Here is a 17,699-nt window from a genome sequence, read left to right on the forward strand (position 1 = left end):
TCTTTTGAAGATATAGAACATCATTCAGCATTGTGAAGTTATAATCATCCATCTATTCTACAATGATAAACCTAAAGCATATGTCACAACAACACACACTAATCAATTACGCTCTGCCATACCCATGCACGCTCTGTTGTTACACATCTAGCTAGGTCTAAGTCTGTCTAGCATTTTATCTCAACCAAGAAACTCAATAATATCACACTTGAAGTTCATTATGACACTTATTGAAAAAATCTTCAGATAATAGTAAAACATAGCAACTTAACGAACATAATCAGCACATTTCCTAGCTGCGGCAACTCAACTAAAACTAGAATAAGCAGTATGAGTCATCTAAGCCCATACAAACTGGAATTTAGAGAGTACTGGTGCACTCACTTTCCTATGAGCGAAGCAATTGCTTTGTTCTTAACAATTGACTTACTCATAGGAAAGAGAGTGCTTTAGCTCTCATCAACCCTTCCAAGAATATATAAGGTGAATATATAAGGTGTAGTGCTGATTCACAAAACCCTAAAATCATTTCAATCTTTCGAAACTTATACCTTCTAAGTCATCTAAGCCCATACAAACTGGAATTTAGAGAGTGCTGGTGCACTCACTTTCTTACTAGCTCTCATCAAACCTTCCAAGAATATATATAAGACAGTATGCTTCTAAGGAAAAATAACTACACCATGTCTAACAGCAGGACTAGTGGATCAAAAACTAGAACATACAAGTGAAGCTAATGATGTCAATCAGCACCAATAGCTTATAAACTAGAACTAAATTAGCTTACAAACTAGAAATTAGGTTACAAAGTAGAAAAAAAATATAAATTTTCGAAATTAACATAAAACCCTAAAATCAGTTCATATGAAGAAGATTTATACCTTCAAAATTCTTCAATCTTGAAGTCTTCAAAATTCTTCAAACCCTAACAAGAAATGAGAAAAAAAAAATCGAATTAGATTTATATGAAAAAGATTAACAAAACATAACTCATATGAAAAATATCATTTTAGATTCACGGATTAAAAATGGAAAAAATAAAAATGAAATGAAGCCCTAAAAAACAGATCGATTAACAAAAAAAGATGAAACCTTAAAAATCGAAAAAGTTATAACGATTAACACTTACACAGAGCGATGATTGAAAGGTATTGAGAAGATTAAAGAGATATTTGTGATGTTTCTCGGCTAATACGATTGATGATTGAAAGTTATCTAAACCCTAGTTTTATCGCCTGAATATACGCAGAGCAGAAGAGAGAAAAAAGTTAGATGAAAGTGAACTCGCCACTGCTAGCTTATCCATGGAATTCACGCATGTGAATGGCACACTCGTGGAGGAAATATCCTCTCTTACAACCAAGCGTGGGCGTAAATATAACTCACACGCACATACTCAAGGTGTGACGACCCAAGTGTAACCAAGCGTGTGAATGGCACGCCTGTAAAAAAATTCGTAACGGCTTGGACTTGTTACGAATTTTTAAAAATTTAGTAACGGCTTCAGCCTGCTACGAAATTTTTAACGGGAAATTTGTAATGGCCCAAAAGCCGTTACGAATTCATGTTACTAATCCAGGAATTTAGTGTAGTGAAAAGTACATACCAACTTATTTAGATGCAATCATATACCCGAAGCTAAATGCTTTCATCAAGAAGTTTATAAAGATACAAGATAACCCCTAAAAATTCAACAGACGCACTCCCCACAAAGATATGAAAATTAAGCGCAAGTTCAAAAGAACTCTCCCCCATTTGATGTCATTCACGAAAGAACAACAAGAGACCTTACTTTTTACGAGAAAATAAGGATTTTATTGGACACCAAAAGACCCTAAGGAAATGATTTTCTGTATCCAAAAATTCTTAATTAAACTAACCAAGAGTAAACCCATGATTAATTCAATCGGAATACACAATCAAATTAAACACAAAAGTGATCAATTTAATTTGAAATGCTCGACATAAGAGAACTTACGGAGCTACGACTAAGTTAACCATAAAGGAATGATTAACCTAATCGTTCATATACTCAATACAAGAAAAAACTTATGGAGTATTGCAGTATACACAAAATATGGATCAGGGAAAGATCAATACTGCGGAATATACAAAGATTCATTCTATCTTTCATCACTATTTGCATAATGATTTATAATAGATATAATCTTTATAAACAAAAGATTTTAACGTATCTTCCATCAAAAATTGACAATATAGGCTTAACTTTTGTTTTTGTCAAGAGTTCATTGATCTTGTATCAATATTTGCATATCGACATACGAAAGAGCTAACTTTTGACAACATATATGGGACAATAACAGTTCACGGACGTAAACACACATATCCCACACTACAGCAAAATGCCCAATTTACCACTTTTATTTTCGTTGCTATGAATTTAAGCAACGCTTATGTATGTTGCTTACACGTCATGACAAATTATACGTCTACAAACGTTGCTTTAGTTAAAGCAATGGTTGGAACGTTGTTTCACCGTTGCTTTAATTAGACTTAATGCAACTTATAAAATAATTAAAGCAACATATATATATGTTGCAAAATATATTACCAGAATTAAAAAAAAGTTACATATTACGAAATTTTAGAATTACAAATAATCTTAAACCCTGACCTGATAAGAATATCACTCATCCTTACAACATTATTCATCCATGCAACTTTTACAAAATTATGAACTTAGTTTGAATTTACACAATGAAATTCCATTCTGAACAAGGTATTACAGCAGGGATTCATTAATACCAAACCTCATTCTTTTTAAGCACTTGGCACAATGGACATGAAGGATGTAATGAACCGACTTATCCTTAACATTACTAGATTCACAAACTACATATTTGAAACCTTCTCAACCAGAATTTTTGTTCTGTTTCTGCAAAATAAGTACACTAGTATAAGGTAAGAGGATAACTAGCATATAATCATTGATCCAGCAAATAGAAGAATATTACAAAAAATATTGAAGCAACTGGTACATGTGGTATTAGGTGAACACGCCAACCACAAGGAGAATTTTCACATAACGTCAGGAAAAAAGAAGCACGGTCATAAAAGTTAAGATGGATTTTCAGTTCTGAGACGCCCACCTAGGAATTGTTAATATAAAGGAAAAGTAACTTTTCAGTCAAATCCAGGCCATTTTGTTTGTCAATGAACTCAATGTTGCTCCAGTTAATTTTTTCCTCGCTGTACTCTTCCTGCTCCATCTTAAACATGTGCTGAAATTAATGCAGGAAAAGAGAATGAGAAGAAATAAAGCAAATAAATTTTAAGTTTTTTCATAAATTTATGCAAACATGTTGCCTTGGCACCATAACGGCTACCATGGTGACGCACTGCTTGTCCAGGAACATAGGAATAGCCTAAAAATTGTTAGAACTTATATGAAATTTAATATATATAAGTTCCTATACCCCAAGGTCAATGGATACTCTGCATCCGAGGGTATCGAATTAATTGAAGGAAGCTATATGAAATTTAATATATATAGCATTATAATAAAGAACAGCTGAGCTGATTTACCGTCACATGTTCACATTATTAAAAAAAAAAAAATGCAACTAAAAAAAGTTCGAGTACTAACAAACAAGATAGTCATTACCTTCCTCATTATTTTGACTAACCTGACCACCGGGTTAATGCAAGAAAGGATATTATCGGCCTGTTAGATCTTCTAGAAAAACTTCTGACAAGTTACGTGCCATATAAAGTAAAGAGGAAATAGGGTAACTTTACCTCCAAGAGGTTTTGAAAGCTTACAGTTCTGGGGAGACGCCATTTCTTTCTTCAACTGGGTCAATACATCCTCCATGGTGCAGTCTCTCTGCCAATCTGAAAGTATGGGGAACAGTCTAGGCTTCACCTGGTGTGGATACATTGATAATAATGAATAAGAAACAAACCACCTCAGGCAAACACTTGAGATTTCAAAGGAAGAACAAGATATATAGGAAGCCACATTACATACCATTCCAGTTTCTTGGTTTACATGGTTCATGTTTATCCTTGTTTGAAACCTAACGGTGGTGGATTATCTAGATAGTCTTTGTAACCGAACAGTTTCAACTGGTAGATACACCCCTCATGAACAGTCTAGAAAAAGATAGCAGAAGCAAGTAAGACAGTTAATTTATTGGGTTCAAATAGCAAAGATCCATGAGAGATGAAAGAAATAATCTTTGAAGGACTGCAGTTCATTCTGCGAGTTGATATCATGTAAGCTGTCTTGTATACTTAGGAAGTCTGACATGAGGCAGTAGTACATAGAATAACTGCTACTAACTATTTGCAAGAGTGGGAGTAAAACGTCAAAAGAGAATGCACTTATTATTGCTATTAGTGACTTACTGACTCATTAATTATATGCGACAAGTGATATAATAAGAAAAATACTCATTCAGGTTTCAATATGCGAAGATCCATGAAACAGACGTGAAAGAAACAATCCTCAAAGGAGTGCAGTACATTGCGAGTAGATATCATGTGCACTGTCTCGAATACCTAGGATGTCTGGCATAAGATAATAGTATATAGATAGTTGTTCCTAACTATTTGAGAGAGGGGGAGAAAAATGTCAAAAGAGAATGCACAAGTTATTATTATTACTTGTTACTTACTGAATTATAAGAAAAATACCAACTGCAGATATCAAGGACTAGGCAACTTTTTTTGCAGTACCCTTGACTATAAAAATCAAATAAGGAAATTAGGATCCCGTTGCTCACCATTTATTTGGTGGCTTTGACTTCACAAAGTCTGCGTACATGAAACCTTAAAAGAGAAAGTGATAAAAGTATTCTTTTGAGTGGATAAAACTCATAGGTATTTAGCATCGTGGGCATGCCTTAATCTCCATAAGCTGTAAGCAAGAAGGGCATACACTATACTACTACTACAAGTCACTGCCGCCACCATCACAAGTACCCGCCCCATACTACCATAAGTCACCACTGCTACCTTTACTATCACCGGCTCCACTACACCCTAAACAAATCCACACCTCAACCATCAAAATCTCGTCCACCTACAAACCTTTACAAGTACCCACCCACCATCACAGTCGCCACCTCCTCCATATGCATACAATTCCTTACCAGCACCATCACCTTCAAAGGCATGTTATGGTATTTGGTGCCGGCATCATACACCAAAAACCTGAAACTAGTAATACAATAAATGGTGGACAAGTTAATGAGTATCGTCCTTAAAATTTCTTTTTGAAGTTCATTTAAAGGAAAGATGGTCTATTATACCAATGGTTGAACAATCTCAAACTGATGAGCACCGAATATCTTTGTTATCCAAACAGGATCCGGTGAATTCATAAATACTTATAAAAGTTAAACAAATACACCACTAACTACAACTACAAGCAAAAATTACCAACCACTGATTTCAGTCGGATGTCCACCAATTTCTACCTCCAACACCACCCATTCTCATAAAAAAACCAAGGGATTCATCACAAACAAATGCACCACCACAAATTAAATCCCAAATTCTGTAGCAAAAACAACACCACCAACACCTGCTACCACCAACAAAATCACCCACACCATCAACTCTATGCAACAACAGCACCACCTTCCTTATCAAACCCATCAAAACCACAAAACTGAAATCAAAAGAAATCCATGCTTTAAAACTCCGTCAAATAGTAAACGGAAAGAAAAACTGCAAAATCTTTACAAAATACTACCTAAGAAAAGACGTTATTCACAAAATCAGGCTATGATAACAAAAACAAGTAAAAATACTAGGGTTTATACATGGTGAAATCAATCAAGTAAAAAGACTAGGGTTTATACCTGGTGAAATCTTCTTCTTGTACTCTCAACTCTGTCGAATATGAGACGAGGGTTTGCTTTGATTTAGGAGAAAAGAATTCCAGGGTTACAAAATTGGGGGATATAAAATTCTGATTCTGAGATTGGTTTTGATTCAACGATGCGCTTAGGATTAGGTTTTGAAATCATGCTTGATTCGGTGATGTGAGTTGTATGGATATGAAGGATATCAATCTCCTTCATGTGGAAAACGACGAGCTGAAATGAGATGAATGTTTGCTTTGGGTTAAATCCAGGGTTACAAAAGAGGGGTTCTCTTTTAGATCTGATGATACACGGGTTTTGATTTTGAGATGGGTATTTAGTTTGTGAGATTTGAGGTTGAATCTGTGAGATTTGAGGAAGTGAGTTTAGGAGGAAGATAAGAGACCGAAGACGAGTTTGCAAAATATCTGAGATATTTTTTTAAATAAAAGGACAATATTAATTGTAGAAAAACCCATGAAAATACGCGATTTATAATAACCCTAGGATCTCAACCTATATCAACGGTGCATAAATTATGCTCAGTTATTATGATTAAATTTTTAAATGAAGCAACGGTATCTTATTGTGACCTTGAACATTATGGCGTTGCAAAAACCAGGATACGGTGTAGTGCCATAAAATATTACAATATATAAAACTATAAAGATTAATACCGCAACCATCATCTTCCAAATCACTTTAAAATTAAAACAAATAAGTCTAAAAACTTTTTAAGATGAAAATATTTGACATAGCTATGTGTAATCATAATAATGGCTATTCCAAACTCTAGTAATCCTTCTTAAACCATAGAGAACTTAGTACCTTAGTTTTTCAACAAATGAGTCTCTACTGGATAGGCTTTTGTTACGCCCCAAGTATCCATAACTCAGGCTCCAGGTTTGGTATGTATTTCTCCCGAGCCATGCATTACTAGGTTTTCCCAATTATGACTTGCGATAGGGCTTATCTTTATTGCCTCTTGCACATGTGCGAACTAGGGTGCACGCCACAATTGGATGCCTAGCCTCCCTAATTAGAAGTTTTAGATTGTATTGCCTCCTATTGAGGTCTTATTTATGAGGTCTGATTGTTGCCTCGTTCTTCTTATGGTAAACTTTTATGTATCATTATTTCGGAGAAGAAGAAACTTTCTTTTTATTCATCTCTTCGCTTGTACATTTTGCATCATCCGTTTTTTATTTCGCACACGTTAGTTTTCTATATGCTCTATGGATAATACTTTTTGAGATACATTATGTTCCATGGATGATCAAGTTTTCTCCCTGTGTTCTTTCCATCCTTGTCCATTAACTCGTACGCTCCATTTCCCACAATTCTCTTTATTATGTACGGTCCATCCTATTTCTTCTCCAGTTTTTCGTCTCCTCCCTTTTGATAAGATGGTATTTCTCTTAACACCATCTCTCCTGGTTGAAATTACCTTTGTTTGACACGTTTGTTGTATTCTCTTGCCAGTCTTTTGTGGTAATTTTCCATGTGTTGTAAAGCAATTTCTCTGTTTTCCTCCAAGTCATCTAACTTTGCCAGTATCAAGTCTGTATTTAGAATCTTTTCCCAAGCTTCTTTCTTTGTTGTTGGTATGATGACTTCGGTTGGCAATACAGCTTCTACTCCATATGTTAAACAGAACAGTGACATTCCTGTTGCTTCTCTTCGTGTTGTTCGATACTCCCATAAGACATTGTGGACCTGTTCGCACCATCCTTTATTGTGCCCTTCCAACTTCTTCAGTATATACGCGAGTGTCTTGTTAGTTGCCTCTGCTTGTCCATTACTCTGCGGATATAATGGAGTTGATTTTCTAATCTGGATTTTGAAGGCATTTAACAGCATTTCTATATTCTCGCCCTTGAATTGCTTCCCATTATCAGACACCAATTGTACAGGGATTTCAAATCTGCAAATGAAATTCTCAAATATGAAGATGAAAATGTCCTTATCACGTATATGTTGAACTTGTTTAAACTCTGACCATTTTATGAAGTAATCTGTTGCGAAAATTAGGTATCCTTTCTGGCCTGACCCTGGTATGAATGTACCCACGATGTCTAACCCCCACTTCACGAATGGCCAAACACTTGTTGATGAATTTAAGTTCGCTCCTGGTGCATGTATTCTTTTTCCATGTCTTTGACATTCTTCACATCGCCTAGACACTTCTTTCGCATCCACATGCATATAAGGCCAATAATACCCTTTCATTTTTGTTTTATACGCCAATGATCTTCCCCTGCTGTGGTTTCCCGCATCTCCATAGTTTATTTCCCTTAGTATTTTCATTCCTTCTTTTCATGTGAAGCATCTGAGGGAGGGCCCGAGGAATGATTAACGATAAAGGACACCTTCTCTTAATTCGTAGTTTGTCGCACGACTTTTTAACTTGTGTGCTTCCAATATGTTCCTTGGTACTTCTCCCTTCTCCAAGTAGGAATGATCTTCTTCGTTGTTATTCTTTTCTCCTTCTTCGCTCTCCACCATCATTATGTCTGCCTCTTCTTCCTTTTTGATTGATGGGAAACAAAGTGTTGTAATCTTTATGTACCGATCGGTGGGGTCCACCAGCATTGATACGAGGAATGCTAGAGCGTCTGTGAATTTATTGTCTTTTCTGCATATGTGTCTCCATTCTATGTTCTTTATTTTTGCGGATAGCTCCTCCGCGAGCAGTTTATATTTCGGTAATGATGGTTCATTCGTGATGTATATCCATAATATTTGGTTGATCACCAATTATGAGTCACTAGTTATTCTGACATCGTCTAGTTCCATTTCTATTGCCAACCGTAACGCATGTATTACTCCTTCATACTCTGTTTCGTTGTTGGTGGATGTGAATTCCAGTATGATTAAATATGCCCATTCTCGCTCCTAAGGGTGAGATAATCACTATTCTTATACCATTTCCTTCTCCATTTACAGATCCATCTACTAGTATTTCCCACCTTTTTGAGTTTTTCTCTCTTAACATATTTTGAGGGTTTCCCTTATCTTCGTCTACCTCTATCATATGTTCTAAACTCTCATCTTCCTCCAATGGGAACTCTGCTAAGAAATCCGCAATCACTTGTGATTTTGGCAAGGATAAAATCTCATACTTGACTTCGAATTGCCCCACTTGCGCATTCCACCTTTTTATTCTTCCATATATTTTCGAGTTCTTCATCACAAATTAGATTGGTACTTTAGTCAGGACTCTGATATTATGGGTCTGAAAGTACGTGCAAGCTTTTGAGTTGCATATACTAGTGAGAGGATGAGCCTTTCGATCTTCGCATAGTTTTTCTCTATTGCATTGTATGTTTTGCTTATGTAAGAAATTGGATTTTCAACTCCTCCATCTAAGCGAAGTAGTACTGCACTTAATGCATGCGGTACTGAATCTAAGTATAGTAATAATTCTTCCCCCTAGTTCATCTTTCTGCAAAACAGACAAATTCATTAAGTAATCCTTTATGCGTTGTAGCGCCTTTTCGCATTCATTTTTCCATTCGAATTTGGCTCCCTTCTTTAGAATGTTGAAGAATTGCTTGAATTTGTCCGAAGAGCGTGAGATAAATCGTCCCAATGAAGCTAATAACCCATTCAACTTCTGTACATCCTTCAACGTCGTTGGTGTTGGCATATCGCGAACTGCTTGCACCTTCTCCGGATCTACCTGTATTCTTTCCTTTTATACGATATATCCTAGGAATTTCCTTGACGCCACTTCAAAGATGCATTTCGCAGGATTTATCTTCATTTTGTATTGCTGCATCTGCTCAAATATTTCTTCCAAGTGGTTTATATGGTATTCAGCCTTTTTACTCTATACTAGCATATCGTCCACGTACACCTCTAAAGTCTTGTGAATCCACTTCGTGAATATCTTTTCCACCATCCTATGATATGTAGCACCTGCATTTTTTAAACCAAAAGGCATTCTGGTGTAACAGTATAATCTTCTTGGTGCGAAGAAAGCCATGTGTTCGTGGTCCTCTTTTGCCAATGGTATTTGATTGTGTCCTTTACCCATCCATTAGTGACAATATGGTATTCCCTGATGTTGCCTTTATCATCTATGGTATATCTGGTAATGGAAAACAGTCCTTTGGACAAGCTTTGTTAAGGTCATTGAAATCGATACAGATCTGTATCCCATTGTTCTTTCATGGCACCACTACCATGTTTGCTATCCATTCTGGATACTTGGCTGGTCGGATTATTCCTGCGTCTAACATCTTGTGCAACTCAGCTTCTATTTGCGGATGATATGTTGTTGCTATCTTCTTTATTCTTTACTTAAATGGTCACATGTCCTTCCTGATATCTAACCTGTGACATGCGACATCAGAATCTATACCTGGCATTTCATCCATGTCCCATGCGAAGACATCGCTATATTTTCTCAGAAGGTTAATTGTTTTTTCTTCCTCTTCTGTTCCCATTCCGTTTCCTATCCTTATTATCTTAGGCTCCTCTTCAGTTCATATATTTACTTATTTAGTTGGTTCAGCTGCAATAAAGTTTGCCTTTGGTTCACCTAACGGGGATGGCTCTTTGATTTCCTTTACTGGTGCGTTTTCTTCATCAAGGATTTCGCTCGGTATTCCTTTGCCTTCTTCCGCTCGCACCATGTATACTCTGATTTCTTCTTCTTTATTTAATTGCTTTTCCTTTCTCCACCTATCCTTTCGCTTCCTTGCTCTCCTTTCGTAGTTCTTAACATCTAATTGGTTACAGGCTTTCGCTCTTTCTGTGTCGCCTCCAATTTCGCCTATTCCACTTGGTATTGGGAAACGTATACATTGATGCAAAGTTGATGCTACACCTTTTATCCCGTGCACCCATGGTCTTCCAAATAGCATGTTGTACGGTGAATCCACATCCACCATGCACAATGTTACCTGTTTTTCTATTTCTCCTGGCGTCATATTTATAGTTACCTCTCCTTTTGGTTTGGTTGTGGCTTTGTTGAAACCATGGATGTTGTATGAAGATGTCATTAAGTCTGTGTTTTCATATACCATGTTCTTGAATGTGAGATAAAACAAGATGTCTACTGAGCTCCCGGTATCTATCAAAGTTCTTTCGATCGCCCATTCATTTGAATCCTTCGCATCTTTATCTTTCTCTACCCTTCACACAGGTATGGTTATCACCAATAGATCAGTTCCCCCCCAGCTTTCCAATGGTATGTCATCTGCTTCGAATGCAATATTCTATTTTTACCATTCCTGTAGGGGAGAAATCTTCTCAACAGTTAAGATCTTCCTTCCTTCATAATCACGTTTGTGGATTTGTCCAGTAATTCCTGCATGAAAATCAACGACGCTACCACCTGATTTTGTTATCATATTGCACTGTAAACGCCTGCTTCCCTTTTTTGCTATGATAGTCTTTATCACTCTTGATGATTCGCTTGTTTCCTGCTGCATATGCATGTTGGTTTGCTTTGTTTTTCCCATCAATTTGTTCCCCTTTTGTGTACAGGCTTCCTTAGTTAACCTGTTCCTGAAATAACACTTTTCTTACAGATTTAAATCAACAAAATCTTCTTTCTAAGATGAAAACTTCAGGTTTCGAAACAGGTCCAAAGATGTAAACTAGTGAAACTTTAGCCAAAAACAACCACAAATTTTTCCTGAAAACAACTTTTCTTAAAGAACATTAAAAATCTATTAAAATTTATTCTAGCGCCAAAATGTAGTTGCGGGAAATCCTACAACCACACCCCTTTGATAATCTATAGAACAAATTATGAAATCATTATGAAGAAAACTTAGAAGAATTTTATTAAGTTTAGAAATCAATACAAAGAGGTATAATAAAACCCTAACTTGGGAAGCAAATAACTTTCTCTCTCCTAAAGTTCTATCTCAACTCTCCAAAAGTTCTCTCCCTTAATACAATGGTGGTTGGTCCTATATATAGGAGTTTACATAGTGGGGGACCGCTAATAAAGCCCATATTTTCGGATTTGACGTGCGATGTTATCGCACGTTTATATTGGTCCTTCTCGCACGTGCTCTTGAACTTCGCACAGCTTTCACACATTACTCGTGACTTCCTGACGTCATTCATTCCGTCATCTGAAATTTGTTATGAGCGAAAGCAGTTCGCTCTTTTATAATATCATTGCTACGCATAGTTATTTGATTTGCAATATTTTACCCCTACAGTTGGGTTGATGACAAATGAGAGAGAAAATCCGGTGTTTATAAACAACATTGTAAAACGTGGGCACTGCACTGAACCGTGTGATGTTTAACTTTTAAGGTGTTTCGTTGAAGGTGCTTCTTTCGTATCATTCAATACGAGTGCGAGTCTGAGTGGACTAGCAATTTCATTTCTTTGTGTTGGCTCGATGGTACTACTAGTACTGCATCGCGTCATCACTATACTTTGACCTCACACAATATTGTCTTTGACTAGCACTCAAAGAAGAGAGTTGTTTTGGTATTTCCTTCGTCCATAAGGAGAGCTTTATACTAGCAAGACTAGGAGGATCAAGGACAATAGAAGTTTGAACAAAGGGTTTACTGGTGGATCAAGAGGCACCCAAATAAGAGATTCGTACAATGCTTTTCCCCCTACCAATCTGTCAAACAGTTCCCGATTTTAAAATTTTCAATCCATATTTTAGGCAACCCCGAGGCCAAGTGACAGAAGAATTAATTTAAGAAATCAGTTGAGAACTGTTTATAAAAAGAAGTAGAACCATCTAATATTGAGGCAGAGAAACTGTTACTCATGATATCAGCTAGATAAACCTATTTGAAGTTTAAGCCCCTTGGAATTCTTCGGAATGGTGAATTCTGTACCCTCCGTGTGGAGTAAATGCTACGATCACTACCTTTACAACACATAAACAAGTGGTGTATAAATAAGTGGTACATCTAACATTTTCGCCTTTTCTTACTCGTCTTGTCTATATAGTCAAGCTGTCCTGTTAATCGACTTTATCTAAATCTATCAAAATCATCTAGATACGACCTTTTGTAATAGCTTGTTGGTTTTTTTAAGATTCCTCGTTTTAGCTTAAAGTCGTATTTTCTTAAAGTTGTAGCTTTAATAATAGTATTAAAGATTAACATATACCATATAGTGTGGATACCTCCAAATTGAGATTACCTCGTTTTACCACATCAAATTGAGGTTACCTCCAAATTCCAATTATATACCATATAGTGTGGATGAAAACATGGTATTATTGAATTCAAGCGTGTTATGTCATGTCAAGTTAAGGTTGTCATATCATATCAAGTTAAGGGTGTGAATGGGAAACGTTGGGATATGGACTAGTGCTTTTCTGCATCCAAAATTGTATACAACCAGTCACATTTTCGGACAAAAAAAAAACTTGGTATCCAATCCAACACGCTTTTGAAAAATATTTGATATTTCAGGTGTGAATATTGACAGATTATGATACTTTCGGTACATCCATTGACGCCTTTAAGTTAAGTGATACGCACAGTGATTTTTTTCCATTGCTAAAGAATAAAGAAGTTCATCCCTTTCATGGCAGTGAGGGGAACAAATGGTGCCCCGTTCAAATGGGATGATTAGAGAGTTTACTTTTCTAACTGTACCAACAACTGATTACAACAAGCCCCTATAAATTTCCTTTAAATGATATAGTGTCTGACTTTCGGAATCACCATTATGGATGTCCCACTTGCTTTGCACGTATCTTTCCAAGCATCTATAAATGCCTGGAATCAAAGCATAAAAACGAAAAAGAGTTGTGTGAAAGGTGGATCGCTGTAAAAAAGAATATGTATGCTCCCATAAATAATGTTCTTATAAAGTTGTTACTAATTACTCAACAAATACATACTTACTTTTTCTTTTCTTTTTTTCAAAGAAGAAAAGTTTATATTAAGAAAAAATGGCCAGAGGCACTACAACAACATAAAATAGAACTAGAGCATCACCCTCCGTTTTCAGTAAAAAATTACATATGCAATGAAAGTTCCCAATTATGCAAAATTTGGCTACTATCTAAGAACTTGAAAGTATCAGCGTCGCAACTCCATAACACCATAGTTTGCTTAACACGAACAATGATTTCAAAAACTTCTTTATACCTGCCGCCAAACACCCTACTATTCCTTTCCTTCTAAATATTCCAAATAATAGCATAGGGAAGTAGGTTCCAAATGCGTTTACATCTACCTTGCAGCACATTCCAGGCCCAAGCTTCAAAGAGATGTTCGACAATACCAGGAATAGGCCATGATACATGCAGAGATTTTATAAAGTAATCCCAAAGCTGGAAGGTATATTCACAGTGTAGCATCAGGTGATCAAACGTCTCCATAGTCGAAATACATACTTACTTGATTGTCTTTGTGAATCTGGTCCCGGACGGTACCGAAATGCATTTATTCGAACCTTGTTTCCCCAAGGCAAAAATACGATTTGTTCTAGGGATGAGGTTAATGTTAAACATTGCTAAAAATAGGCATTGTATCTTCAAGTTATTATTCCTCGCCAGGTTTTAGTTTTCACCAACATCCCAAAGCAACGCAGCCTACTCTTGAGATCTGACATTAATACAAATTCATAGATTGGCCATTAGGACTTGGTAATAAAGGGAGGGAAAGATTAAATATGAAAAGCCTAACTAAAATAGACTTCGTAATTACCCACGGGGAAAGATCAGATGTAAGAAAATGAATTAAATAGATACCTGGAATAATGATTGAACTAATAGTAGCGTTGAGGAAGCCCGATCGTGTGTTCCACTCAAATGGAAAACTTATAATACAGGCTATACAGCTCCGCAGAAATTAATTTATGATGAATAGAGATTGAACAAGGTCTGGTGTACAAAACTAGAATCTCGAAAATATAAAGTCATTCATACGAGAAAAAACATCTTGTTTACAACCTACTAGTAGTACCATTTTTAGTTTCGCCTCTCTTTGGTTTATGAACTCCCTTGCATGCCACTGCCCTTATAGGAGGAAAGAATTCATTCTGCATGCATGCTTCACCTAAATATTAATTTAGCAAATGCATGTTCCACCTAACTTTTTATACACGGAGGAGCCGCAGATTCGCCTCTCGAAAATGCATGTTCCACCTATAATCGCGTCCCGCTAATTAAGTTCAGTTCAGTGCCCTTTACTTTTTCTTCCTTGATGCAATTTGTTGCTCCACTAGATGTAAAGGAGACAAGTAAAACCAAGCTGTCATGTGAGCGTATCTTTTTGGATTCCGGCCGTCCATGAACAATAACCATTTCTGAGGACTGATTGTTATTTTTTTAGGCTACTGGAACTAGACAAAAGAAGCCATAACTAGATTTTGTTTTTTTGGGAACTTGCCTAAAACTATGAATGAAATGTGCATTTCTCCCGAAAATGTGACCAATTTGAAAATTCTTCTAAAAATGTGACCATGGCCGGTCAACCGACATATATGCCCTAGTTTTTTACGGAAATATCGGATTTTATCCTATACGTACGTGTGATATGTGGACATCGGATTTTTTATTATTACTTTTTGATTTTTATAATAGAGAACGGATCCGTTGACATGGTCCTTTTCTACAATATCTAACAGTGTATCTCAGCTGTCCAATTCCAATACATGAACCACAGAGATATCATAGATTAAACAAACTAGTTGATGGATATTAACGACCCGATTAAATTTCCGGCTAATTTTTTATTTTATTTTCTAATATTTTTCGATGATTTTGTTTTCTATTCACGTGTGTTCCTTCGTCTTTCCCTCTTCTTTCTCTTCAGATGCTTTCCGGTTCTTCTTTCCCACTCTATGTGAAAAATATGAACAAATATTTTTTTATCCTTCTTCTAGATGTATAATACGAAGAACTGATTCACACCCGATATCCTTTCTAAATCTCATTCATCAAAGGTAATGATGATATTAATAATTCTCTTTTCTTCTTTAGAATTTGATTCAGTAAATATTTAGCCTAGCGTTTTAGTGGATTCTATACAGAACGTGATTGTTTTGTAGGGATTTATTAAATCAATGCTAGATGTTTTATTATCATAGTGGAAATAGTTGTTTCTAGCTTATTGTATGCTATTCTTTTCAACTCACTGAATCATGAGAATTCTAACGTGATTATGTATAACAGATCTCTTATCATACGTAGCTTTATGATTTATCATCCTATAAATATAAAATCAGAACTTTGATTTCTTTGTTTTTCGATTGTACTAATTACACTATTCTTTGTCTACTCAACAGAGGAATGGAAACTACTACTGAAAATAATGAAACTGGTTGTAATGATATGTCATCCAAAGATCCCAAACCAGGAGTTGGTTTGGAATTTTCTTCTATTGAAACAGCTGATTTATTCTACAAAGAATATGGGAGAAGCAAGGGATTTTCTACACGTAAGAGATCATCATATGCCAGTGCGAATAGGGGAGGTATAAGTAGAGTTATATTTGTTTTTGGTTGTGAAGGTGTCTACGGTAAAGATCCTAATTATGATGATTCAAATAGTTTTGACGATGATGAAGTCGAGCAGGAGGTTGTGAAGATGAAAAAGAACACTTCCACCATGAGAACAGATTGTAAAGTTATGATGTATATAGCTATGGATATAAAACGTAAGATATGGTATACAAATGCATTTGTGGATGAACACAATCATGTTATGGTCTCTCCTAAAAAGAGAGTTCTCATGAGGTCAAACAAGTATATGTCGAGTGAAGCTAAAAGCTTGGTTGAGGCATTTAACAAAAAATAGGCTCCTAGTTGGTAAGATTGCATCATTATTCGGGCATAATGAAAATACTACATTCACTCCTAGGATGTTTACAATCATTTGAGGACGGTTAGGAAATCTTTATTAGATGTTGGAGATGCAGAAGCCTTGCTTGACTACTTATGGAAAAGAACAATTGAGGACTTCAGTTTCTATTATGCAATACAAGTTGATGAAGTAGGGAGGGCAGCAAATTTGTTTTGGTTGATGCACGTTCGCGGATGGCATATAGTTCGCCCACCTGCTAAGATGATTCCACTAAATGAAAGACAAAACATGACTTACCTTTTCTGGTATTTTTCTTTTACAAGATGATTCATACCGTGCTCATAATGTATATATGCTACTCGCAATCAATAAATGCCCTGTATCTGTGTCAAATCAGCTTTGCAAGGAGAGTTTTATTATTATTTGTTTTTGTATGTCATCATGAGATTTTAGGAAAACATTATACCCTATTTAAATTTAAGAACGAGTCAGACCGTGCTTTACGTTTTTCCCAACTTTGTGATTACACCCCAAACAAAAAATTATGTGATCACCCGATGTGTACACGTCAGCAAATTCAATATATGGACATTTGTAGCATAAATAATGCAATATTCCTTTCTAGGGAAAAAAATGAAAAGAAAAAAGATAAATAGTAGATATTCGAACTCCTTGCATCCTTGCACTAGGATGTGCCTCCAAAGAGCGGAAACCACAATGCCACAATTAATTTTCGGTCATTATGAACTTATATATACTTATATATACTTATTTATACTATTTAAAGAGTTTGAAAACAGTTACCACCTGCCCTGGAAAATATATACAAAATAAATATGAAAGACAAAACATGATTTATCTTTCATTTCTTGTATTTTTTTTTACAAGATGAGTCATAGCGTGCTCACAAGGTACACTTGTTACTTGTCATTCGCAAAAAATACACTGCATCTGCATGAAATCAGCTTTCCAAGGCGAGTTATATTACTTTTTTGTTTTTGTACCTCATCATTAAATTTCAGAAAAACATTATACCCTAATTAAATTTAAGAAAGAGTCATTTCGTGCTTTACGTTTCCTCAATTTTGGTTATGCCCCAAACAAAAAAT

The 17,699-nt window shown here is 35.8% G+C and overlaps 1 protein-coding gene and 1 long non-coding RNA gene across 9 annotated transcripts; one reads left to right on the plus strand and one right to left on the minus strand.

Moving 5' to 3' along the window:
• Positions 1–2,577: 2,577 nt before the first annotated feature.
• Positions 2,578–6,251, minus strand: LOC113304195. Of its 8 annotated transcripts, none has more exons than XR_003338077.1 (6): positions 5,832–6,251; positions 5,411–5,638; positions 4,749–5,178; positions 3,992–4,116; positions 3,111–3,886; positions 2,578–2,896 (listed from the first exon to the last, which is right to left on the minus strand). It is a non-coding gene; the product is annotated as an uncharacterized LOC113304195 (long non-coding RNA). The 8 variants fall into 8 exon arrangements; XR_003338073.1 differs by having other exon boundaries at positions 4,749–5,184; XR_003338075.1 differs by having other exon boundaries at positions 5,277–5,638.
• Positions 6,252–16,077: 9,826 nt separating this feature from the next.
• Positions 16,078–16,584, plus strand: LOC113304117 (protein FAR1-RELATED SEQUENCE 5-like). The gene has a single exon (XM_026553183.1). The coding sequence runs from the start codon at positions 16,078–16,080 to the stop codon at positions 16,582–16,584; it is 507 nt and encodes a 168-aa protein (XP_026408968.1).
• Positions 16,585–17,699: the final 1,115 nt, after the last annotated feature.

The sequence above is a fragment of the Papaver somniferum genome, chromosome 8 (assembly GCF_003573695.1).
Source record: "Papaver somniferum cultivar HN1 chromosome 8, ASM357369v1, whole genome shotgun sequence".
NCBI classification, from domain to species: domain Eukaryota; kingdom Viridiplantae; phylum Streptophyta; class Magnoliopsida; order Ranunculales; family Papaveraceae; genus Papaver; species Papaver somniferum.